The 27,083-nt window shown below is 39.8% G+C and overlaps 2 protein-coding genes across 2 annotated transcripts in view; one reads left to right on the top strand and one right to left on the bottom strand.

Annotated features, from left to right (window-relative positions):
- Nucleotides 1-18,021, top strand: part of jhy (junctional cadherin complex regulator) — a 29,786-nt gene extending 11,765 nt beyond the window's left edge. Inside the window, exons 3-8 of the mRNA XM_078172227.1 lie at nucleotides 621-716; nucleotides 3,876-4,321; nucleotides 4,647-4,947; nucleotides 11,228-11,314; nucleotides 13,821-14,000; nucleotides 15,389-18,021. Coding sequence (XP_078028353.1) covers nucleotides 621-716; nucleotides 3,876-4,321; nucleotides 4,647-4,947; nucleotides 11,228-11,314; nucleotides 13,821-14,000; nucleotides 15,389-15,598 — 1,320 coding nt within the window. The 3' untranslated portion in view covers nucleotides 15,599-18,021. The remainder of the gene's footprint in view (nucleotides 1-620; nucleotides 717-3,875; nucleotides 4,322-4,646; nucleotides 4,948-11,227; nucleotides 11,315-13,820; nucleotides 14,001-15,388) is intronic.
- Nucleotides 18,022-22,785: 4,764 nt separating this feature from the next.
- bsx (brain-specific homeobox) lies at nucleotides 22,786-26,367 on the bottom strand. The gene is made up of 3 exons (XM_033609123.2): nucleotides 26,013-26,367; nucleotides 25,260-25,450; nucleotides 22,786-24,549 (listed from the first exon to the last, which is right to left on the bottom strand). Exons 1-3 carry the CDS (start codon nucleotides 26,254-26,256, stop codon nucleotides 24,307-24,309), a joined length of 678 nt encoding a protein of 225 aa, XP_033465014.1. The 5' UTR covers nucleotides 26,257-26,367; the 3' UTR covers nucleotides 22,786-24,306.
- Between the last annotated feature and the right edge of the window lie 716 nt (nucleotides 26,368-27,083).

Raw genomic sequence — 27,083 nt, 5'->3', positions numbered from 1 at the left:
TATAGTTCAGTTAATCACCAAAAGCATAAATATTTACTTGAAAGCAAGAGACAAAGTACTGTGCAGCTTACATGTTGAAACAGCACAAGGCCAGGTGGTTTGTCCAATAGTGCCTTGAATTTTTCTCAGCATAATAGTGGTATATATTAGATGCAATCTGAAACACACTTATTGATGGATATGTTACAGCTGGATCCACTCATTCCTTGTGACCTTCATCTATTCAAGCTCACAGAATTAGTGGCATTCAGTGAAAAAGTCTTCAGCCTGTCAATACTATTGATCCACTCAGATGGTCCTCTGCCGCTGAGGGGAGTCCTGAAGTTAACTAAATGATTTTCATTACACCATTAACAAACCATATTTCCATGCCACAAACGGGTACATTAGGAACAACTGAAACAGCAAATTGATGTAATACGATGTGGCCAAAGAGGACAGGCATTGATAGTAATGGGTGAAGTATTGATACCCCTGAGTAGGTGTAGTTGTGTAGGTTTTAATGGGCTTTAGTAAAGGCTTCAGTTCCCAGTCTATAGACCGAAAAAATATAAAGCACTTTTGTTTCAACATTCTTCTGTATCAGCGTGTTGCTTTCCCTTTTTGTCTTCTGTCTAAAGGTGCATGAAACTCCTAAGGAGACAACCAGCGCAGAAAGTCAAGAGGACAGTGCAGACCCTGACCAGATGTGGCTCCAGAAAACTCAACAGTTGAGGGTAACTTGGTTGACCTGCCAGCCCAATCCATTGTTAATTTTGTCGGCTACCTTAGATTTAGCCTGAATTTTATGCAAAAATGCTTTTTAGATTGGCTCATTTTGTTTATTGTTATCCTTTAGTTTTAGTGTAGTTTTGGTTGACGACAACTCAAAATGTTTTAGTCCAGTTTTAGTCGACGTGAAGTCATTTTTTAGCAGGGTTCCCATGGTCATGGAAACCTGAAAGCCACGGAATTAAAAAAAAATCTTTAAAGTTTTTGAAAACTCATGGAATTTTGTTGGGTGTAATGAAATACATTTTTACAATAGTCTACCGTGGATAACCTTTCGCAGAATGTAACATAAAGGAAAATGTATTTTCTGAAGCTGTTGACGTTATGTAGAGCTAATATGCATTGATGTGTGACGTTTTAATTGAGTGTTACAGTCTGACTCAAAGGCTGCAACAAAGATGGGAGACCAGAAGAGCTTACAAAAGGGTAAAAGCCTATGTATTTACAAAAGTAACAATAAAGAGCAGAATAAATGTGAAAGTCAACAATTAGTTGTGTATGCGTGTATGGGTGTGTGTGGACATCTGTAATAAACAAAAGCAGCTGCGCCAGTGAGGGAAGAGCAAACGACTGCAAAGGGAAGGAGGTATTAATGGCCAGAGTAGCTTAAATAAATGATGACCCTTCCTTCAGCATCTGCAACATACAAACAGGAAACAGTAGTACAAAGACGCAGGGACCTCTAATGGAATGGGGGTGTCATCACATTTACCATCATGTGTGTTTCTTGATTTTCTTCACATGTTCTGTCTCTCCCTTCATGTAAGCCAACCAGCAAGAATTATGTTGGAATAAAATTTGAATCTGATATGTTTGATGCCAGGCAAGTGGGGCAAGAAAGATAATGTTGTGACAGTGTGGTTTAACATGTTTCTATATATGCCCAAGAGCGTACAATTCCCTCTCGGAGCGCCAATGTGCACTTTGGTTTTATTGTAACTGTTCTAAAAGGAGAGCATGATAGTTTGAAGGTTTGGAGCATTCTTTTTTTGTCTTTTAACAAATTGACCAATGGACTGACCAAAGTGCCGGCTGTCACTGCCCCACTCTCAGAGCTCTACTGGTCAATTTCTGTGGACCAATTCTGTTATATGTTGTAAATTGTTATGGAAATTTTATTATGGGTCCTTGAAAGGTTATAGAAAACCTTAAAAATTTTGTCCATGAAAATGAATGGGGACCCGGATTTAGTCAAAACGTGTTTTTTTTTTTTTCTCTCTTTACGCTAATTCAGTTCAGCTAATACTGGTATAGGAAACTGGATTTAAGAAGAGGAGTTGAAAGATTTTTTTCTAAAACTACAAATAATTTCTACACATTTACAAACTTGTATTTGTCCAGCAGAGTTTTTAACAGGTTTAATTGATGATACTCACAACTGGTGCTAAAAGATGCTGCTCCAGTGGGAGTGTTTTGGAGGTTATAGAAACATCCCGGCACAGACTATTTATTGGCGTTTACCAAGCTGTTGACGCTCCACTCTCATACTGCGCATATAGCATTACGAAATAATTGCAAGTATGGTCGTTCTTGGCTTCCTAGTTAAATATATTTTTCTAATACATTTTATAAAATAATTTATCATTCTCCTTCCTCTCATTTTAAATGTCCGCTAGCCCACTAACATTTTAGTCCCATCTTGTCTTGTCTCGTTAAGGAAAACAAAACATACATTTTGTCATAGCTTTTGTTATGATTATCTTCTTATTATAAGATCTATTTTTAGCTTGTAAACATCTCATCTTTGTCATGGGAGAAACAGTTGTTGATTATCATATTTTGTCAAAGTTAAATTAAAAAAACCAAGTGAAATCCAGTTTGTTTTGCAGTATTGTGTGTATGCTGTACAGTTTTGACACTTTTACCTTGGCTTTTAATTTCCTTTCAGGAATGTAGACACAATCACTGATGGCATTGTTGCACTATGACTTCCTAGAGATGAAAATAAAACCAGTAGTCGGAGCGAAAAAGGAGAGGTTTGGAGAAGCATTATTATTTTGAGCACTTGAGCTGCTACCTTAACACTGCCAAGCAGATGAGAATAAATATTTTCCCACTGGAATGGGCAAAGCTGGTGTTTGCTAAATCAGCGGCATTAGATGCATGAGGCACCCACTCACAGACCTCCTGCTAAATAATTTGGGGAGATCATGCAAAGAAGAGCTCCAGCCCTTCTTACACTTGGGAATGGAATTGTGCTTCTTATTTAGAGCTCATGTTTGTCTGTTGTTGTTTTTGTGGTGTAAATGGGTAGATTTAGAGTTGATGCTTTGTGCTCCAATCCACCTTCGGAAATAGGCCAAGCTATACTTTGCAAGTTAGCATATCTCACAGCATTGCAGTGGATTTAAAATTCAGCATTCACAGCAGCAGTCTTTGAATGTGATGGTGACAAAATCAGACCGATATATAGAGTTTGTTTGCTGGTATTAAAACCCAACATTCAAGTCAGGTATGATAGTGACTATATCTAATATTACATGCTCATTTTCTGTTTTGGTTTTTTGGAAAAACATGTTACATGCTTGGATTGTTCCATATGTTTGGGATTTGTGAATGTAAGGTATACAATGCAGGAATTGTTGACTACTGTTTGCAAACAGTATCAGCAGTGAGTATAAAGTGAAAGTAAAAGCGGATCAAGTTTGGTCCACTTGCCGTTTCGATGCTATACTGTATTTGCATTTTGTTGATGCTGTGTCTGCAATTTTCATAGATTACTCTTGGTTGCATGCTGCTTATGGTCTGGCACCTGATAAATATATTTAATAAGATCTGATCTCACCTGCTGCTCAACCCAGGAACTAAACAAAATAAGAAGAAAATACAGGCAGAGGGCAGAGTCTCTGCACATAAATACAGCACCACACACTTCTAGTGGGTCAACTAGTGATAACTGAGAGGGATTACGTTTGTATGAGTCTATGTTTTGTTTTGTTTTTTTAGAAAATCTTGTGTAGAATACCTTTAACACCACTACACACTTAAATCACAAAATCCCATAAATCAGTCCTTTCTATGTTAGTGCCATTTTATTGCTCTTACATTCTACATCAATCAAAAAAAATGTAATCCTCAAATTGTTAATCCTACTCTAACCCTAGGTCACCCAGATCAGGGATGGGAAGAAAGCCCAGCGGAAACAACACCCCAATCCCCCTGAACAGCAGCAGCACCCTGCCCGGGGGGTCAAAGCTGAGGGGGGGGACAGTCTGAGCTCCCCATTGGCAAGTCCAGCTGCTGTTACCCAGCCAGATCCTCAGACGACGACCTCATCGCAGCCTTTGCTCCCCGCCATGCACCTCAACATCCTGCTCAACACTTCATCCCATCTCCTTCCATTCATCCAGCAGAGGGACCAGGATGACATCATCGAGTTAGCATCACTTCATGGCTGTCCTGACTGGAGCCCTGCATCTGAAGTTGGACTCACCTTGTCCCCTGGATGTCAACAAGCAAATCCAGGAAAGTCCTACCAGAAGTCTCAGAAAGGGGTAAAAGCACACCTTCGCAACCGAAACCTGGAGAGTAGGCCCAAACAATGGCAAAGGTGAATGATTGATACGTTTTTTTTACTGAACAAATATAAGAAAGATATTATATGTTAAGGATCCCATTGGGAAAACTGGATAATTACTGCACCAAATAATATCAGTCAGATAGAAAAAATAGGGCCAATTAGGTTAAAAACCAACAAAATACTGGACAACCTTAAACAATGATGACAGCATTCTTGTGGTTTATGTAAAATGACTAGCAGTGAGGCAAAGAAAATTAGTCTGATACACCAATGTGTCTGACACAACATATGAATGGCTTCTTTGTCTTATTATGTGTTGACCCAGTATTTATCCACCAATAACTCTGTGTTTTAGGACACCTGCATTAGAGGGGCCAGTATCCTGTGAAGAAGGGGACCAGAAGTGGATTCCAAATGAGAGTTACACTAAGCAATTTCCACAAAACTTCCCAAGGACACCCACCACCCCTTCGTCACTGGGTTCAGGTTGCTACACAGTTTTGCCCCCTATACGACAGTCATTGAGAGGAGCGGAGTCTGAGCTCAGCCCTGGTCAGAGTGTAAAAACAGCCTACCCCATCCATAGAAGCAGCTCTGACGGCTATCTTGTTCAGATGGAGAAACAGAAGCAGCTGAGGGCAAGAGTCACTTACAAGGTTGGTGTGTGTGCAAACTTCATTTGTGTCCTGAGAGGAGAGGTAATGAATGTTCACAGGTTTTTCATCTGCTGTAGAACAGTTATATTTGTTTTTCTTTGATGTATTATTGTGTGCCTGCCATCTGATCTGGGATGTCACACAGTGAAAAAAAATCTCCAAATGTATGCATTTTTAAACAGTGCTTAAACAGGGCTCAAAGGCCACAAAACTCACTCTACGCACACTGAATAATGTGTTCCAGTTAGAAAAATAAGAACTCATTATGCAGTTTCACAAAGGTGACACATAAAGTCTTCAATTGAGTAGCATTCCCCTTTAATTCCCACATACACGAGAGGTTACACAAATAAATGCCCCTTTGAAGTCCCAAATAATCCCCTCAGCTGTCTCCATGCAGGGACAGCTTAATCCAGCAGGAGTGTTCTGGTGACTAAGGGCACATAACATCAGGTTAATTGTCTAGCTCCACTAAGCTACACTTAATTGCCATAAGATGATGACTATATAAACCAAAGAGCTGCAGGCTCTGAAAAGCCATTTAAAGATGTGTTAGAGGATAAGGTGATTAGAAGAGAGAGAGTCTGTGAGGCGCAGGGCCACTAAAGATGCCCATTTGCATTTAATGATTTGGCTGTTGTTTTTTTTCCCCTCTCTTAGGCCTGAGATATAGTTGTTTTTAACCAGGCATTCACGTAGACAACCAGCTGTGTTGTGAACAGAATAGATTACATACTTGCTCATGCACTACAAGTGTTGCCGGGACATTTCACTAGAGGGCACACCAGAGAAATCAGAGTGCATTAAACCTCCGGATTTGCATGATATAAACAATAAACATAGCAAAACTCAGGGAGGGTACTATGGTGTTAATTCTGACATCGCCATGGATCAGGGATACAGGATATGTGGGGCAACTATCATGCACAAGTGAATGTGTAGGTAAAAGCAAATATATCTCCAGCTTTATAGTATGCCAGGCTGAGATGGGTCCTGACGTGACTCAGCCATGTGCAAGGTATATTTAAATACACATAACTGTTGTAAAAATACTTTATGCTGGACCAATTAAGTTTCACTGGTGAAACTAACCCCAGCATTGGTGCAAACTGACTACAAACTTCAAAATGTTGATAATTTTAACATTTTGTTACTGCCATGCTTTTAAGGATGTGAGATTCAGAACATTGATATAGCAGCAAAGCGCTATTTGCTATTTAAAGATATAGTGGCGTAATGGCGTCCTGAGCAGAGAATGAAGTAACTCTGTGTGTGTTGTAATCCGAGCGCCTCTGTTCCTTGTTGTGGTAGATGGTCTAGCCCAGTGTGTATGTTAGTGCATGTGAGTCCCTGTGAGTGTGTTCCACTGGTTAGCTAATAGCTGCCACTCTGCACTGCACTCATACAGCAGTTAGTCGAACAGTCAGTTATAGCAGCAGCAGCAGCAGCAGCTGTCAGCACTTTTGCCATTGTTAGTGCTGTTTAATGGAGTTAGCACTGTTAGCTGCTAGCCATCAGCTCAGCCACCTCCATGTTAAGAACCATGTGCAAACAATTCCACCCTACACTCTGAAACATAGATATGCTTGGGTGTTTTTCATGCTGATATGAGCTGTGTATATCTACATACAGAGCAGATCCTACCCAGAATGGACAAACCAAACACTGGCTTAAGACAAGGACTTTTGTGTTTGGATGCTGGGAGCTACTCTTGTGCCTACTCTATGCCAACTTTCAAGGGCATGACGGCAGGTTGCGGCTGAGGGTGCTAAGTGACCATAAACAGCACCATATCATATCCTTCTTACCAGAAATACTGAGTGCAGAGCTGATCTTCTTCTAGGTGTTGTTTTGTAAGTATGTATTAGGCCAAAAATATGAATAAGATGTTAAGGTATGGTTAGCCATGCACTAAAATGATTAACCTCTCCTCCATATTTACCACAGACTGATATTTACAGAAAAAGGGAAAGATATCTGGTGGCTGTGATTGGTTGTTCCTTGTCACATGACATGAAGTGTGTGCAGTTGCGTTCCAAAAGTTGAATTGTGTTTATCTCAGGGCATAGCTGTCGCGCCCTGAAAAATAGGCGCTTGGGAATGTGTGCGCATCGTTCTGACGTCGCTCTGGTGTTACACTGGTGGTGTCTTTTTGGTGTTTGAGGGCACCTGCAAATGAATTTGATGGCACAAAAAATGCACCTTGTGTCCGGTCCCTTAAGTGCCATAATACAAGAAGATGACCTGATGTCTGTGTGCTGAGACTCCTAGCCTTACATGGCAGTAACCACCTTACATGTGGCTGGTGGTGCTCTCAGCAAATTTTACAGTTCAGGCATGAACAGAGACAGAAGGATGATATGGATAGTGTATCAGAGTTATTGTTACATTAACAGTTGATTTTAAGAAATATTTCACTGCTGGAAAGAAGCCTTTTCATGAAACTTGGCTGTCTATGCAATAGAAAGACAAAATACTTTTGAAATTGGTGCTACATGACCAGAGAAAACAGAGAAAAAGGACTGTGGTATACGCTTTTGCTCAAGAGGTATAAAAACCCACAACTACCAGAATGCACTGCGCCACAAAGGACCAGTAATCGTTCCAGCTGGTTGGTGACATGCAAACTTGCTTGAGACAAATGTGGCAAAATTTGATATTGTATTACAGTTAATCAGGAAGCTAAAATATGTTTCTGAAAACATTTGAGGTGAGAATATTGGCAATACAGTAACATAATCTTGATATATATTCGATCAGCACTGCCTAGTTTTACTGCTTGATCAGAGCTTGGTCTAAGTTTAAGACAGAGAGTGAGGGGTGAGTCTTTTTCTTGATCTGCTTCTATACTTTTTTTGTCCACGGTGGCAGCATGGTTGGTGAGCAATACAAAAATGCGGAAGTACAGCTTGTAGTTCAAGCAACAGCCTAGGAGAGCCAGCTAAACTCAGATGACCCATTTTGAGTCATCTGCATAATCTGGTGGAGTTTCGCCAGGGGGGTTGGATGGGTGAAGGGGATACCTAGGCACCGATTAGATGGAGGGAAGTTAAACATCATTAATTTACACATACTATCCACATTGTTTTCATACAAAGCTGGTTGAAAATTGGCAAAGTATCCCTTTAATTAAAGAAAGGCTAGAAAGCATGATTAAGTGCTTAGAGTTGTATTCAATCTGTAGCCTTCACATATTCATTCTCTGGTGCCCAACACTCCTTGTCCCTTGACCTCCCATCTCTCCCACCATGTAAGCCATCATGTCTGATGAGATTACAGACTCAGTTTGTAAAGCAGTCTTGCTGCAGTGCCTGGGCATGAAAGCAGATGAGCGTGACTTAGGGTTTGGAGAGAGAGGGGAGACGACTTGGAAAGAAAGGTACCCTGTTGTGTCCATGGCCGATGGCTCAAGCAAACTGAAACTGAAATCCTTTTTCTGAAAAGCAGCCAGTAGAATCTAGAATGATTAGCCCTCTTTTGTTTAGGACAGTATGTGGATTGCATGCACCCATTCACGTATGGTGACACACACACACACACACACACACACACACACACACACACACACACACACCAGCAACCAACTTCAGTTCACCATCACCAAGTACTTTAATAACATATCAAAGTCTGATAAGGAAGCACTGTATCTTATGCAAAATCCTATTAAAGCTCCCACACTCTTTGTACTCTGAATGTGGTTTCCACAGGGAAACAACCGCTGGTGCACAGAAACTCATGTGATGTAAAAGTAGGGTGGGACAATATGCTAATCTCCTCAGTTGACACTGTTATGATACTGGGGTGCTGATTTAATATTACGATTTATTGTGATTTTGTAACATTAGACCATCACAAAATCGTACACTTGTAGAGACTGTATATCATGAGGCATATTTCAAAAACATTGTACATCACATCAGTCAGTCTCTCTGACCTTTATTTCAGCAGCATCATATACTGCATAGAAAAGTGGTAAATAAACTAATAACTGTTTTTATGGTCTTATTTTTAACAATTGTATTCCTGTGAAGCACTTTGTGACCTTGCTCTGTTAAAGGTGCTATATTAAATAAACTTTACTTACTTACTAAAATGTACATGTACAATAGAATGAATAAAAAATACTTTTTGAAGTAAACTTAAACTGCTACATTTAGCTGTCCCTGCAGTGTTTCCCAGACATTGATTTATTTGTGGCAGCTGCCACAGTGTCAACACCGACTGCCACTTATTGATTTTCTTTTTTTTAAGTATTTAAAATGGGTAAAATCTGACTTCATCGCAGAGCTGTGGTGCAATGATTGACTCAGTCTCTCCCCAAGCTTTCCCTTTCTCTCTCTGTTTATAAGAGCACAAATGAGACAAGAATTATCTAGCTTGTGCATCCCACAGTCACCTCCACCTCCAGCCCTGCCTCTAGGAAACTGTTTGTCAGGAGGAAAGTGTGCATGAGTTTTGGAGACTGACCTTCAGTAGTGGCTGTAGCAACTCAAATTCAGCCAGCGCAAACCGCAGTGCCAGGGTTCACAGCAGGCTGGGTCTAATCTGTGTAACAGCAGCAACAGAAAGTTGCTTACCGGACAGGAAGTTTATGCTGGGCTGGCTGAATTTGAGTTGCTATTCAAGCAGATGAAGGTCCCTGTCCCCGAATCATCTGCCGTTATCTGCTTTCTTGCTTTAGCTTTTTTTTTCTTGAAATTGATACTCATAGACTACCGCAATAAATGTTTTAACTTTCTGTGAAACTTGAAGTAATAGCCCCATCTATTATTTGCTTAAATAATACAAAACTGTTGCTAAGAAAAGATCGGGAAATACAATCAAATTGTTTATTTAAACCAGTATGAATATCACTGGTTTGAAAATTTGGCTTCAGATAATATATACATTCTGAATCATTCATTTGATCTAGCTCCAACAGACAGTGCATCAAAGAGAGTGAGTTACAGCACTCGAGGATTACGGCAACAGGCATACCGACACAACACCACTCTATCCTGTTAAAACAATACTCACGTTACTTAAGTGAATTGATTTTTTTTTTATTGATTTTTTCCACCTAGTAGTTAGCATGACCTAGACAGCCACTATCATTGACAAAAAAAGAATACCACTTACAAACCATCAAAATCCACAAAAATGAAGTTATTAGACTAAAAATGTTGTTTAATTTAGATGTGATCTGAATGAACTACAGGGCACAAGCAAGGATCATGTGTCAATCACTTTAACACAAGAATGCAATTAAATGTTAGATGTTTACAGTAGCAGGTTTACTATGTACTTTAGTCTGTTAGCATGCTGACATGTGCTATTTACAGCTGAGACTGATGGGAAGGTCATGAGTTTTGCAGGTATGGTGGTGTTAGATGACTACTCAGAGGATCACCAAAGTCATTAAGACACATCCTTTGGGCACCATGAATATCTGTTTCAAATTTCATGACACCCATCCACTAGTTATTAAAACTTTTCAATAAAAATACCACCTTCAAGATATCAGGGGATTATTCAAGTCAGTAGGCTTTACCATCTTGGGCCATCGAATGTCTGTACCAAATTTCATGGTGATCTATCCAATAGTTAGATATTTCAGTCTGTCCAGAGTGGTGGACTGACTGATACTGACATACCTGGAGCCACGCCACTGGGTGTGTGGCATATGTGTCACTGAGCATGAAACAGAATCAGGCTTTATCATGTCAAGAACCCCCCAAATAGATGCACATGAGGTCACATTGCCCCATTTGACCAGATTTTGTTCCAAGGAATGCCATCTGAGACTTTTATTTATGTCAGATATTTCTCCATACACAGTTGTATACACAGTATGTCTGCATTGTAGTTGGGGATACAGTAGTATACCTCATCTATGTACACTATAGGAGTAGTAGTGGAAGTTTTTCTAAAATTGCTGGGCACTTTCCTGCACCCTCTTGTAGTGCAGTGGAGTCCGCAAGACGGCCAAACAAGAAGGAAGGAGTGTTACAACATGTTTGGTAAAGTCACTGTCACTCACGTTGAGGCTCTGTCACGCCATGTTGTCTGCCAGACATTTATCTATAATTTTGCTATTATTAGTCATGTTTTTCTCAGTGCGCCATTTGAATACAATGAGAGACATCAAGATGGACAAAAATTGCAGTCTGGAATTTATTGTTTCTGCCATGGTACCATTTTGACAGCCATCAAAACAAATGCAGTTCAAAAGTTAGCTTCAAATTAAGTAATCAAAACTGTCACTTGATGTTCGCTCTCTCTCTCTCTCTCTCTCTGCCAGGCATACAGTCTTAAAGACTACACGCAGCTGAAATCAGATATAAATCTGCGAGGCCTGGGTCCTGACTACAAAGCCATTGAAAAGACAGTAAGTATTGACCTGCAACATCAGTCAGAAATTTTCACTGACTCACCAGTATGTGTTAGGTGGGCTCATTATCTCCTCAGGGCGTATGGTTGTGTGCGTGTGTTTGTGTGTGTAAGTATCTGTCTGTTCACAGCTAATCTGGCATACTACTAGACCTATCAGCCTAATATGTTGTGTGCACATTCATGACTGTATGATCAAGGATCTCTCAAGGTTGCGGGGATTCAAACAGAGTTATTGTCTGTTTTATACCGTCATTGACTGGTGACTCCTCACTCCTCTTAACTGGCCAGTAGGAGCGGCAAGTTTTCTGGAAATTGGCTTGGCTAAAAACAACAAGCCTTACCGTCTGTTGCAGGCCACATTTTGGCCTTCGTCGTCGCTCAGAAACTGACATTCATAGAAAAGTTTGGTGTCATTTTGAACGGGAGCATCTACAGCTTTAATTCCATACCCGATATGTTATTATCCACTAAAGTAAGGTACAATACAAGGTAAAGTCAGCTGTTTATGTTATCCCCACTGCCATCTGGACTGTAAGGGATCTGGGTAGGACAATTCCACAGGGTGTAGCTGCTGCAAGTTGCAGCTTCTATCGCTGCACCTAGTTTTGTTCTGTGTGCTGTTATTGTGCTGTAGTTATAGACAAAGTTAGCATTCTTAAAAGTTTAGTTATAAATGACATGGACCAAAGATTTGGTGATTTGATTTGGATGTGTTCTAGTTATTGAATATATATTCATCCTCATAATTATTTGGTATCTAAATTTCACATACAGTGCCTGTCAGTAGGAGAACTCTATCTGCTCTGTGCAATGCAGCTCCCTAACAAATAGACATGGTGCGTCTTTTTATTAGCTACTGGGGGGCTTCTGACATGCACTGCACTGTGTCAGCTGGAATTACAAAATTTGTCTAGTGTGGCTGCAATCAGCCTGGATGACTGCCTGGCAGAGATCTACACTCTACTGAGTGGACTTTTCTAGTTTATCAAAAAACTGCACAGATAGATTTAAGTGTTGTTGGATAGTGCATGAGCAGGCCTTGAAATGGTCAACATGGCTGTGAGTTCTGAATGTTTCCTGGGCAATTGGTGAATATAAATTGGGTTTACTGCTCTTATTTTTTAGGGGTGCTAACATTTATCGTATATTTTGGTTTGCAGCTGTTGATATCTTAGACCTGAAATTATATTCATGTTAAGATGGAACACTCCTAGAGCACTTTTAACCCCACACTGGGATACTAAACATTAAATTTAAAAAAAATCCTTATTATTAAAAGGCCAATAAAAGGCCATATGGGGTCAATATACGTAAGCTAAAACAATCATATAATAAACACGATTTAAAAAAAAAAAATCCTTGATATCCTTGATCCTTGATGATAATGAGACTTGAAGACTGAAAAGGCTGAATGGGCAACACAAAACCGAATAGACACTGCACAAACAGGTACACACACAGATTCACACACAGCCAGTTCTGCATTTGGCCATAGACAGGTGTTTCTGCACTAGGTCACCCATTTTATTCTTATTCCCATAACATGTAGAAAGGTGTTGGACAGTTTTACTAACAGAAATGCTTCTCTTGATAATTAGTAAATAAAATAGAAAGCTAAAAGAAGCCATAATTGAGAGAGAGTGATAGTGTCACTAATAGAGAAAAGCACCTGGTACCAAAATTGCCTGAAGTCAAGTCAAGCTGAACTGTATAGTGTAAATAAGGCAGTGGTTCACACTGGGCAGGAGACATACATCTGCCTCTGTAGCTTCCATGACAGCGGTCTGGTACAGTTTTTACATGCATTTATCCATGTTCTGAGAAAAATTTCACCAATATGAGGCAGAAATGTATCTGTAGACAAGCATCCAAATTATTTTTTTTTTGCTCTCTGCATTTAAGAACCTTTCTGGCCTTTAATTATTTTTTCTAGCCAAAAAAATAGAATATAATACAGGACAACAGGATACAAAAGCTGCCCCACATACCAGGATGTTATTTGCTGTTAGGCAATATCAGCTGTAAGGAGTGACTCATGAAGAAAAAGAAATATGATTAGAATTTGTTTGGACAAACGTGATTGGTTGTCTTTCAGTCAGCCTCCTGTGCCTAAATCCTGATGTCCACTAGTGTCATTGTACCCGCTGACCCTCTTCCCATTGTCTGAGTTCATCATTTAAAGGCTCCCATGCTGTCCCGCAGATAAAATTACATTTACAAAGCAAACGAGAGCACCCCTAAGAAGTTAAGTGCTTTGTACTGTGATGTATCTTTTGTTAATCCCCAGTTGTAAAAAGTGAGCATGTTTGGCCAATTTACACTAGATTGAGCCCCGGGCATCTTCAGGTCCAAGCCTATTAGTGAATGATATGTGTAAATGTTGATAGGCCCGCTGAATGGCTCGCTGTGTTTGGTTTTGTTGGGCTGTGTGGAGAGGCTCTGCCGGGGGGGGGGACGCACAAAGAGAAGGGCCTTAAGGGAGAAATGGCTCCGTTAATTAAACCCCCTTTTATAATCTGCTTCTATTTCTCTCTCACTCCCTCTCTCATCATGCTGAGAAAATGAAACGACAGAAGCTGTATTCAAATGTGATCCGCGAGCAGAACAAAAACATAAGGAGGATTCCCTTTCTACTGGCCAAGGACCCGGAAGGCAATGACAAGAAAGTTCCCAGGATAAAGGTGTGTGTGTGTGTGTGTGTGTGTGTGTGTGTGTGTGAAACCTAGCACATGTCTGTTTTTTTTTTTTTTTTTTTTAATACAACAGGCATGTGTGCTTGACTAAGCAAAAAGACCAAGAAAGAGTGTGTGAGATTATGAAGAATGTCACTACATGGTTCCAACCTTGGACCTGTCTGACAAAGCCTTAACTAGGACCAGCTGTTGGTGACTTATCTGGATTCACTGAGTGTAATGCTGTTGGTCCTGGATAACAGGTCACACACAGCTGGTTAACAAAACATTATTATTCATTACGGTAAAATACTGTACAATTAATTTTGAATAAAACATCTCATCCTTTTATGCCGAGGAGGAAAACAAAGCAATTGCTGCTGTGCTTAAGAGTTGCTGTGTGGTTTTCTGCTCATCAAATAAACTTAAAAATCCAGAGTTTAAGTGTATATTTCAAACTGGACCATATTTTATATTTTCCTATGTTTTTGTATCTAAGTGACTAATGAAAACAACATTTTTAAAAATGGGTCCAATAATGAGCAAGGGCAGCAGCCAGGCTGCAATGTAAGCACTTGGGGCATGTTCGCACCATCAGTTTACGTCCACTAAAAGAGCTTGTTTTTGCCACTGACAGGCTCAGATTGTCTGACAACATTATGGAAAGGATACCTACAGAGATAGAACTTAACTTTGCTAAAGACTAAGATCATTTTTGTATAACCAGAAACAACCCCAAAATCACTTTAATCAAGTCCACCAGATTCCATTTGAATAAACAATAATTTTATTATAGTAAAACACACTTCATTCAGAATAGACAGAAACAATATAAAACTCACGGAAACCATCTTGGTCTCTCTTTTTTCACCATTTTAACAATCACTAACTCTGGTTTGGTTTAAATAAATACTTAATCCATTCAATTATATGTGAAAATATGTTGTCTGTATTCACACTAAAATTACTGTTTTGTAATCGAATCTGGTGGATTTGATAAGGACGATTTCAGTGCTGTTTCTGGTTAAACAAACAGGATCTGACGCTTTATCCACACAGTACGATTGTTTATCCACTGGTGAAACAGTTGTGAGCCTCCAGGAATCTGTGTGATTCTGTATTTCACAAATCCCAGCGTGATAACATTACAGCACATCGTCAAAACACAGGCTAATGGCGCTGAGTAACGTTAGAACTGCTATAGTGTCTTAAAACGTGCATGGAATAAACAAAAACATGGTGCTAGTCTATTACATCATAGCCTTAATGATTCTAGGCGACTGATAGATGTTTTACTGACAAATCTGGAGGACCATTACCATTTTTGCTGTAGCTTGTGTACAATGATTAGTTAGTAGATTAACATGTTGATCTCTCTCTCTGTCTCTCAATGTTAGGCTTTGGAATATGCTAAGACCATTGCCAAACCTCCTGTACAGTCTCAACCAAAAGAAAGACAGAAACACCAGTCTGAAGACTTCACTGAGCACGCTCTTTACTTGGAGGACTTGGACATCTCCCAGCTGGCCACACTGGAAATCCTAAGAAAACGGCATGAGAAAGAGAAGCAGGCTGTTGCACGACTCAGAAAAGTACATGCTGTCTGAGGCAAGATACAATTTGTCCACCAGTGTTCTCATTGAAATTTGTACTCCAAGATGTAGGACACAACATGCTGCCTCATAAAATTTGCAAGGCCTTGTGTCACATTGACATTCATTACCACTTACATGTTCACACATTTTTCAAAATCATTACAAAGAGATAAAGATAATCTTTAAGAAGATTGGCAGCCTCAGTCAGTGTTACTTTTAAAATTGTGTGTCACCACATCTGATTTCACAAGAAATGCAGTGTTTGTTTTAACCCAGAGAAGATGCCAGGCATGGTTTGCAATGGTCATGAAGTTTGGATTTGGAATTTGTGCTTGATTAAATCTTGGCAGTAACTGGAGCTACAAATTCTCAAAACTGCCACCGAGACACATTAAAAAAAGACATATTACTTCTGAAACCCTAACTTGGCCAGGTGTACTTTAAAAAAGAAATTAGCAGTTTTTTATTGACTTCGCTAAGATTTTTGGAACTAGCATTTATTTACCATGAAAGGAATGGCAGATTTAAGCACTCAGACATTGGCTTCGACAAAAAAATGTAGCTACTGATTACTGCTTAGAGGCAGATTTATAGTTGTGAGTTGGCTCTATGCAGAGCCTATGCTGTTGTCAACATACTATTGCAGTGGTGTGTCTGTGTCACTCTGCAGTTACACCTCCAAAACGCCAGCCATTGGTGGGGTTTCTATAAAGTGCTGTAACTTTATTCAAAACACACCTAAAATCCACAATACACAATCCAAAAGTGGCTTAATAGCGACAATTTCAAACACAAGTACACAGATCTGCTTCATTATAATTCGCAAGGTTCACAGACAAAATATTTGTCTTTTGCTGGACCCATTTTCCCCACAAATACAAAATGCTAATGTTATTAGCACAAGTCTGTTGCATTTTTACATTGTATAAATTAGCCTAGTGGCTAGGGGAGTTTTCCTCTACTCATATGACACCAAGAACAACAGCAACATTTAACAAAGGTACAAAATTCAGCTTCATTATAACTCACAAGGTTCACCAACAAAACAACTGTCTTAAACTAGACGTGGTTTACCCACAAATACAACCTGCTAATGTTAATATAAGCCTATGGCATTTCACATAGCATAAATTAGCCTAGCAACTAGTGGAGTTTTTCTCTACTCATGTAAAGCCAGGATCAGTCACACACAGGACTTAAATTTCTGTTTTGTGTGGGGCTTTATTGACCTCACAATTTATTATGTACACACTGTGAACTACAAGTAAATATAAGCTTCATTTCCACTGAGGTATGTGCATGTCAGGCCAAGGCATAGGCTACAGCCTAGAGTACACATCTACGCAGAACCTACGCTGTAGGTATGGCGTAAATTCGACACAGATGTATAAATCCTGCTTGAGTCCGATTCAGCCTGCTGATTGTTTAAGTGTGGTAACACTAATCTTGTGTTCACACTACCAGTGACAAAGCAACAGTGTGGCCAGGTACATTATCGCTGAGTTGTGTTGCTCAAGTGCCTGCTACTTGCAAAAGAGCACCTCCACTCAACGTCATCAAAAGTTTGCATTTGGTCAAAAAAATATTGCTTTTGATTAATGTCAGTGCACCATTTTAAGATCACATTTTGCCTCCCCATTGCATCCTTGTGTGCACCACAATATACAGAAAGCTAGCATAGCTCCAGCTAACTTAGCTAAATAGCACAGCTAGAAACAAAAGCATATGATTGGTAGACGCTTCACTGTGCCATTGGACCACTGTAAAACGTTGAGGTCCGCACAATTTTGATTTGTAGCCTGTCACGCCAGTCATGTAGCGACAAGTGTCAGGCTTCAGTGTGGAGCCTCATATCACCAGCCTCCACTAGAAATGACCTGTAGCCTGTTGCTGTGTCACTCGTAGTGTGAAAACAGCACAAAGGTGCTGTGCTGTGCTTGAGCGCTCTATATTGCAAAATATAGCATTTTAATATAACTTTATCTTAATATTATCTTCTCTATAAAAACACTACTGGTACCAAAACATGTTGAAACATGTAAAGCACTCCTAACAAATCAGTCAGTTATTGCACTCTCTGCGCACTAGAAGTAGGCAGGTAGTTAGATAACTGAGAAAGATGCAAATACATTTTAAGGCGCTCATTATGTTGTCTGCTGTGTGAAATCCTTATCTTTGGGTATGTATATGAAAAAATTGATATAAAAGTAGTAGGTACGAGTGCAAGTACTGTTTGACTTGAGCCTCAAAGGCAATGTGTGGATAAAGATAATCCCCCAAAAGAGAAGCATGTAGGTTGTCTCTCAGGAAACTTTGAGTGTCATACACTTGATTTCCTATATTTTGGTTTATTTTCATTGACCAATTTGTGCCTTTTATGAATTTATCATGGGAATGTCTTTAATTTCATCAAAATAAAAGTTCTCTGCCACTTACATGTTTTTGTTGGGAGGTGACAAATGTACTTGTCCTAAATATTTAGAAGGACGTGTCCCATGCATCCCCCCCTGAAATCTATGCTTATGCTGAACAGTAAATATTTAATTGTATTTGTTAGTAATGCATTATATTGATTGTTGTAATTGCACTTATGCAATATTATCATCAGGGCTGTTGCAGTGGGGGGGAAAGTGGGACTGATTACACAAAACCTGAAATGAAAAGTTTGGTTTAGTTTGCAATTTGTTTTTATTTCTAAGTATATTTGCCATGACTAAATTAAAATTGGCAAAATAAATCAGTTAAAAGACTGAACTTCGTATAAAAAAATAGTAGAAGCTCTCTGAGGCCCTTCTCACCCCTTGAAGACGCAAAATGGTGTAGTCTGCCCCTGCACTAGGATTTGTCTGTTAATGTCTGTTAATGAGTGCTTATGTAAAACTCATCCCAAGTTGTCACACATCAAGGCTTTGTCAGTGGCCTCTCACATCTACATATTACGCGCTAGGTATCCTCCAGCATTTGCTGTTGACGTTCCTGGATATCACTACCCACACAACCCAGTCTCGCACCAAAATCATCAAACACCGGCGCTTTGTCAGTGACCTCCAGCATCAGACACCAACGAAAAAAAGACATCCTTTAACGTTGGCATGATACATGGCTGGTCGCCGTTATCGTTTGATGGTGCTCGGCGGCATCAGGGTGGGAAAAGGCCGAGTAGGGTGGGTGGAAGGGGTGGTGGATGGGTCCAACAACCACCAACTTTTACCCAGGAGTGCGGTGTTCGCATCCCATAAGATTGTAAAGCCAAACCCTGTTCTTTTTTCCTAAACCCAACCATGTGTGTTTGTTGTTGAAGGAATAAAGCATCTATTCGTGGTGTTGTACCGACATAGTGCATTTATTTTGGAAGAGTATGCAAACTGTACATTTCCTGTGAAAATGGAAGTGTAGTTTTGAAAACAGACAATGCATGAAATGTTTGTTTTGATGTTCAACCAGAACGTCAAAAACCAATGCACCCGGGTACCTTGCACGGTATTTCTCGATGTCGAAAGTCCATGACCCAAAGTCGATATGTGATGAGGTCAGTGTGAGAATGTGTTGACCAACGTCACCCCAACAAAAGCGCATGGTTAGGTTTAGCCAACGAAAGCATGTGGTTTGGTTTAGAAAAAAAACATCATGGTTTGGCTCTACATTTAAAGCAGCTGTGTGGGACTTTTTACCATTAATAAAACTGTCCCTAGTTCGTATCAGCCCGCAGCGGCCTGCAGTCATTAAACCACAGAAGAAGAAGGAGCCGTGTTTACAGAGAGTGTTCTCCAAGTAAGCGGTACGCAACTGGCATTGCTGAACACATAACAGTTTTACCAGAGATGTATCTATAAGGATTTGGTTGTACTTTTGATGTCATGGCGGATAACGAAGGAGCACCATCTAAAAGAAAAAGAACAGAAGAAGGCTAAAGGGGACAGTGATAGGGCTCAAACCTCAGTCGGGCATTCACCAAGTGGAGAGAGCTGAGAGAATTGAAAGGTTTTAAAACTGATCCCGAGTTGGCCCTTTTCCTAATCAACAGGTATGTAATTTTTGTTTTTATTTAGAGAATATACCGCAACTTGTTAGACATTGTTTCACTTCAATATACTACTTTACTACTGACTTGTGTAACGTTAGCATGTTTCCACTAATTATTTGGACTGACCTAAAGTAGCGTTAGCTTTGCAAGCGAAGGCTACAGGTAACAGCTTTGCTGTGTTAGAATTAGATCAGAACAGAAACACGACAGGAGAATTTACTGAGTCATTTTGCTGTTTCCACTAATTATTTGGACTGACCTGACGTTAGTTAATCCTCTCACTCTCCAAAACAAATGCATACGGTAATTGCCAGTTGCAGTGGAGATTTTACGACATCAGGCTGTGGGTGTCATACTGCTTCGACCAAAGGGGCGCTATAATCAACGAAAACGAAAAGTTCCGCACAGCTGCTTACATTTAAGTAAGAAGTGAACACAGGGCTCCCAGGTGAAAGTCCAGGGTTTGTTGGACCCATCCACCACCCTTCCTGCCTGCCCTAGAGGAGCTTTCCAGCTCCTTATGATATGTCGTTAGCAGCGTTTCAACCTGACGCCGTCCAGCAGCGTATCATAATGCTTCGACAGGTGCCATCCAGCTGACCAGTGGCGTATTGTAACACCGTTGAAGGTTACGTTGGGTCACTTTACAAACTGACGCCACCTGGTGGCATATCACACTGCTACTTAAGGTGGCTTTTGGCATCAGGTGTCTGACAAAGCGATGATATTCGATGAATTCGGAATGAGAACAGGCTGGCTTATGATGCTGGAGGACCAGTGTACAATGTCATGTTGTTCCTCAAGAAAGGGGAAATGAGGGTTATGAAAAATAAAAGAAGGAAAGGAAAAGCAAGCAAACAGACTGTGTAAAAACAATTCAGATGTGTGTAAGAGAGACAAGAATCAAAAGGAAGGATGGGGGGTCCACAGAGACTGCATATGCATAGGGCCCAGAATTCGGTGCTATACGCTCCTGATCATTACATATGCGAAATGATTTGACATAACTGTATGTATGTACCTCCTCAGTAGAAAGATAGTAAACAGTGTCTCTCAGACTTTTTCGTTATTTGTAAGGAAGAGGTAAATGTCAATGGAGACCTGGTCTTAATGAAATTACATGGTGGTAGTGTGTCAGCAGTGACATTAAGTAATCATTAAAGCCTTTTTCATTTTCCTTGTACAGTCCACTTCCAGCTGTCCCAGACCACTGCCTTATGCCCCACATGCTATTGTTCATATAGGAGACAGGTGGTTCACATATTGTTGTATAGCTACATTATCAGTTTGTCTCCTCTCACCCCATTCCACCTGGTTACACTGTTTACCAGAATAATCCACACACCCTTTGTTGAGTTTTTGTCCTTCCTTGATTTCTTTTACAGTGTAGTATATCCTGCTCAAATGAAAGATGACACTTTGAAGCTCCCCTGATTTAGCCCCAGTCCTGCATTTTGTAGCCATATTCTAAGTAGTAACTCCTCCCCAACACAAAACACTCTCAAGCAGCTCATTTTACTAATTGAACCCTCAGATCATTATCAAAGCACTATTTACCTCTGTGCAATATTTTAATTAGATTATAGTCTCTATTTAACCCATCATGGACTCTTTGAAGCTCTGTGTTTTTAGTGTTAAGTCCTCAGATGCGTGGTTGGAAACAAATGACAGAGCCCTTTTTAATTTAATGAGAAACGCCGCCTATCCAGACTGAGTCTCTTTGCATCTTTTTAGGTCCCACCTACTCGTTTTTTTGCCATTGAAATCCAGTTAATTGAAGGAGTCTTTCGCTGCTATACATGAAGGGGGCCAAATTAGCATCCCTTTCTGCCCATTGGGAAGCTAAGGCAGACGTTGATGCTTTGATGTGAGAAGCACGCTTTCAGTAGGCGGCAGGCTTCCTGAAAATGAGCTGATGGCCCTGCTATTAGGTCCAAATGCAGATGCGTTCATGTGTTGCAAAACGCTTAATCTTTTAATTGATCACCTTCTGCATGGCCTGTTCTCCACATAGTTTTTCCCCACCGCCTGTTAATCAGAATCACATTTTGAAGATGACGTGAATTGCTTTTCAAAAGGCAGCAAAGGTTTGCAAATCCAGCATGAAGGACAAGAGAGGATTACATGTTATTGTGCAAATGCCCAGTCACATATACAGCTTGTGGTTAATCAGTTTATTACATAAAAATGAGCTGTTTAAAGATTGTGAAATGTGTGTTTTATCAAATTAATAATTAGACAGTAAATACTTTACTACCCTCCCATCCTTCATTGTTAACACAGTTGTAATTGGACAATAGTTTATTACGCCACTTTCCGAAAGACTGCTCTTTTATTAACCTGCTTCTACAGATTTACAGCACTTGTGTCCGAGGAACCAGAAGTAACACACACAAGTGCGGCAATGTGGATTTTATGTTAGTCGACGGCATGGACTGGTGGTAAATGACTTTATCAGTTAATTAATAAAATAACATTGAAATTGCGCAAATATTTTAAAGTCTTTTTTTTTTTCATTCACCATATTAATAAAGACACAGGCTATTCTGCAGTGCTGCAGTAAATTCCAGCCCCAAATGATAAACTCACTAAATTACACAAACTCAACTTTTTTTTTTTAGAATATCCACTGAAAGTAAAATGCCAACATGTGTTGAAATGGTATTTTCTTGGGTATTTTTTTGTTTTACTCCATTCTTTTCATGAATAATACTCTGATGGTTGTGACTTAACATTAAAATTGAATGTGATTGAATGTGATTGGTGTGAATATGAATTCACACCATTGCTGATTAAAATAAATGACACACAGAATTGTATTGGCAGAATAAATATATTAAATGCTATTAAATGTCTTTTTAATTAATTATTCTTCACTTTCAGCATATTTTATTTCTTTGCATATTTAAGTCTCATACATTTGGGTGAATATGTTTTGTTGTTTTTTTCTTAGGTCAAATAGATGCTCATTTATTTATTAACTGTGGTGTATTGACCATTGTGACTCAAATGACAAAGAAACATTAAAAATACAAGGCTACTGGAGTTATAATTTCAGTGTTAACACTTGCAGGACCAAATATCTTTCATACATGGAGTCATTCGGTGAACAAACACACACACACACACACACACACACATGACATTAGAGTTGAACACAGCTGCACCACCAGAATCCTGTTGTATTGATTTTATTCTGAAAAAGTTAAACATTTCTTTTGATGGTCAGGACATGTGCTGGAGATATTTCTATCTGTTGACTGTTGTCATGATTGATTTCTCGAGAACACCAAAGTACATCCATGAATCCTTCACCACTCTGACAGACCACTGCATTATTGCATGCATGACCCATGAGCCACACCTCGGAGTGTTCTCAGCAATGCACCGATGCAAAAACATATACAAATATACAAATATTAGAAAAAAGTGTTGTCACTTTTTTCTATCTTCTTGACAACAAAAAACAAACAAACAAAAAACAGTGTAGGCTACTCCCTGCCCTGTAACGGGGGTCTGCTGGAACATATAGCATTAACAAAACTGTTTCGTAGTGAATATCATTCTCCGTTAATTTAACTATGTAGAAGCATCCCTGTAAAGGGGTGTGAAAGTCAGTGTGGATATGAACATAACATGAACATCACTTTCAGAGGCTTACCTTCAGTGAGGAATACTCAAACATCATCTTACTGTCTGGCGCGAGCGTCTGAGAGCTGACTTCTTGTAATTTTCTTGCTGTCTGTCTTTTGCGTTTCTGCGCGCTGGCTTAACGCACAGCGGGCTGCAAGCCACCGCGCAGCAAACCCACAGAGAACAAGCAGGCTCGCATTGTCAACTGAGCTCCATGCTGTGGAAGCTGCTTCCTAATCAGAGAGGTTACAGCAGCCGAGGGAAGAGCCGTCTGAGCTCACATAAAAACAGGACCACAATCACATGTGCAGCTTAAATAATAACTTTACATTAATGGTATATTTATGTTTTGTTTTTTAGACTTTTCCAAATCGTTCCTGTGCCCTTGGCTTATAAAAAAGTAAACAACAAAATAAGCTTTAAAAATAAAAGGTATGACAGAATTAATAATGCCGAGAGTTGATTCATTATTTACCCTATATATACTATATATATATTTACAGACAGAAATATAAATGCAAGTCACTGATGTGTCTTCGACCAATACTCCATTTACAAAACTTCCAACAATATGGACAAACGGGGGGAAACAAAAAGTCATGGGAAATTTAGGATAAAAGTGCAAAAGGATGGGGTAGCATGACGCAAAGAGCTTTTCCATTGGGTTATTCATAATAGTTTGTCAATATTATCTGTCTGAAATTAATTAAAAAATAACAAAATAAAGACAAAGGTGTGACAATTCAAAATAACCAACTATCTAGACTTTTTAGTAATAATATTAGACTAATAATAATAATAATAGTAATAATAATTGATATATTCTGTTTTGTCGAACGCAGCACGAAAACTGTCATATACATAGCGGAAAGGGGGCAATTGTTAAAAATCAAAGGGCCCACTTTGCATGTTTGAATAAATATTAACATTTTGTACAGCCTAGTCTCCCTTATATTTAAAACAGTAACTCATATTTTTTTGTAATGGATGGAAAAGAAACCCGATATTATCTACAGTGCATACAGTGTGAAAGTTGCTGCGTATAAAACAACTCAGCAGCCTACTATAGTAGATGATCCGGTGAACAAATGTCATCCTCGATATCCACATCGTCGTCGTTTTCCTCCAGCATGTACGAGTCCGGCTCCAGTCCGTGTTTCAGCTCCTCCGCGCTCTTGTCGTTCAGTTCGCTCTCGCTGGAGTTCTCCGCGGACCGCTCCAGCTCTCCGGGGGTCTTCCGCTCGTCCTGCGCCTTCCTCAGCTGCTTCTTATGCTTCATCCGCCGGTTCTGAAACCACGTTTTTACCTGAACCGGGGAAACGGAGGAGGGATGTGAATTATAAAAACAATCATAAATAGCCTGTGCGCAAATTACTGGTTTATTTGAAAAAAATATAAATAAATGTATAAATATGAAGTCAAAATTATTGTCACATTTATTTTTTTTAATTTATTTCAACAACCTAAACGACACAGAATGCGGTGGCCTATCGAATACAGGTATGTATTACTGAATTTACTAATGTGGTGCCAGAATAACCTGTGGAATCTGAACTATCAGTTTTCTTCATGTGTTTGATATCTGTATTATCAGATCACACTGAATTACGCATAAACAACATTTTTTTGGCGTAAAAAATGGAAATGTATAGCCAAAGTCCATTGCTCTTGTAATCTATATAGGCTTTCTATTACACACTGTCGTACTCTGTTAGGCTATGTATAGGCTAAATTTATTATTTATTTTTTTTATTTTTTCTATTATTATTACTATTACTACTATTAAACTACTATTATTTTTACTACTACTACTATTAAACTACTATTATTATTATTACTACTATTACTATTACTATGTTTGTGTGTTTTTGTGATTGGATCGCCACTCTTCTCGGGGCTACATCCAGAAAGAAAAGACAAAGGAAGCACGTCTTTAAACTCTTGCTCCGCAGCATCCCTGCATCCTCTGCACTAACTGTTGCTTTCAGGTGTTTGTGTTTGTGTGTGTGTATGTACCTGTGTTTCGGACAGGCTGAGCGCCGTAGCCAGCTCCACTCTCTCCGGTGTGGACAGGTACCGCTGGATCTCAAACCTCTTCTCCAGGCCGGACAGCTGCGAGTCGGAGAAAACCGTCCGGGCCTTTCTGCGTCTGCAGTGTTTCCCCGGTAACTCCGCGTGATGCTGGAACAAGGCCGGCATCTGCATCCCTACAGGTGGCAGGAAGCGGTGAGTAGAGATTTGACTTTGCAACATAAAACGAAGCTCTTTTTATATCTGAGAAACTAAGTTCACTGTACAGAAATCAACAGGCGTGTGGTGGTTTACAGTTTGATGATGACTGTATGATTTATTATTTTTTTTTTTTTGATAATGTAAAAACCATAACGTAGCTATTAAAGCGTGATTATTTACAGAATAATCAGAGCAAAAATATTTCTTAAAGCTAATATATTTCAATAAATATACATTTTAATGCAGAAGAAAATAAGCCTGGCTGAATAAACCTCTGGTTAATATTTCCTGAGATGCTCAACCGAAGATGACAGCTTAGCAAACTTTTTTTTCCTCCTGCTTCATGTACGTGATGGAATACACTTCAATCAGTCTGTCACAGCCAGTGATGTTATATTGCCATACTCAATAATGTAATATGGGGTTATTTAAATCCATAGACTTTTAAGTGTTGAGCGGTGCTATTTTTTGCTCCTACTGTATATCTGACAGAACTTTACTTGTTACTGGAGGCCTCGTGGGTTCTCTCGTGCTTACCAGAAGTGAAAAAGTACTGGTGATGCTCCGGCTTGTGGAGAGGATGGTGCGAGTGTGGCGCCAGTATCGGGGTTGGCATCAGAGGGTATCCATACTCCAGGATGGGCATCCGGGAGGCCAGGGAGCTACAGAACGGAGAGGGGATGACCTCTCTCAGCGGTTTGGGTTTGTGCAATAAGATGTCCTCAATGAAAAACGACGTCGACCTCTGCGTGGGCGCCGCAGACGCGTAGTTCATACTCATAATGTTAGGTTTTTTTTTTCCTGCCTTTAAACCTGCATCAGTATCTGCTTCTTCTTCCGAACTCTCCCAGGCTTAAATGCAGCCGCTGTGTGTGATCAGTGAATGACACTACGCCGAGCATTACATAGATATCAGTGGGAGGGCAGATTTCCACGAAGCATTTATTCAGAGAGAGTAGCGGATTGGGGAAATTGATTTACGCACCAGCCAGTTAGAGGTCTGGATGGGCGGAGGGGGCGAAGTGAGGGGCCCGTTCTTGTTTCTGATTGGCTGAGACGCGTTCGGCGCTGGTGAAGAAAGCAAACAGTCTGGAAATGCAGCGCACCTGTGAACGCATCAGGGTTCATTTGAATGGAAAGTGAAAATCCAACCGAGAACCGTGGCGGTGCTCATGTGGTCGCCTAGCAACCATGCTGTTTTTGCCAGGTTCGCGAGCACTTTAGGCTTAATGAAGAATAATTTAGCCCACATATAGATTATAAAATACAGTTTCACAAATTGTTATTAGGCTAAATGTTAATTATGAATACAAAGCTACTTGCTAGCTCTCATGGAATCTATAGAACTGCAGATTGTTGTTTAGTTTAGTAGGCTAGTTAGGGACTGCTCATTAGGCTACTTATGAGGGGGAGGCCAGTAGTGCAAAAAGGAGGAGGCATCTTGAAAAATTTTGTAACCACTACGGAGGGACATTTTTATAGTTATTTTGGCTCAGGGGAGATATATACAAATTTAAATGGCTATATTTTGTGTATATTTTACCATAGATCTGTGAGGAATACATGTGAAAACAATTGGCCTTCGTCTGGAAGGCATGTTAAAAAATC

Source organism: Epinephelus lanceolatus, chromosome 11 (assembly GCF_041903045.1).
Source record: "Epinephelus lanceolatus isolate andai-2023 chromosome 11, ASM4190304v1, whole genome shotgun sequence".
Taxonomy (NCBI): Eukaryota; Metazoa; Chordata; class Actinopteri; order Perciformes; family Serranidae; genus Epinephelus; species Epinephelus lanceolatus.
Note: the sequence above shows the minus strand (reverse complement) of the source record. Positions and strands in the feature narration are given on the sequence as shown.

Coding starts and splice junctions, on each gene's coding strand:
- bsx (XM_033609123.2), bottom strand. CDS start 26,256: ATGAGTATGAACTACGCGTCTGCGGCGCCCACGCAGAGGTCGACGTCG. Junction 25,451..26,012: donor CCAGTACTTTTTCACTTCTG/GTAAGCACGAGA, acceptor TGCCACCTGTAG/GGATGCAGATGCCGGCCTTG. Junction 24,550..25,259: donor TCAGCCTGTCCGAAACACAG/GTACATACACAC, acceptor TCCCCGGTTCAG/GTAAAAACGTGGTTTCAGAA.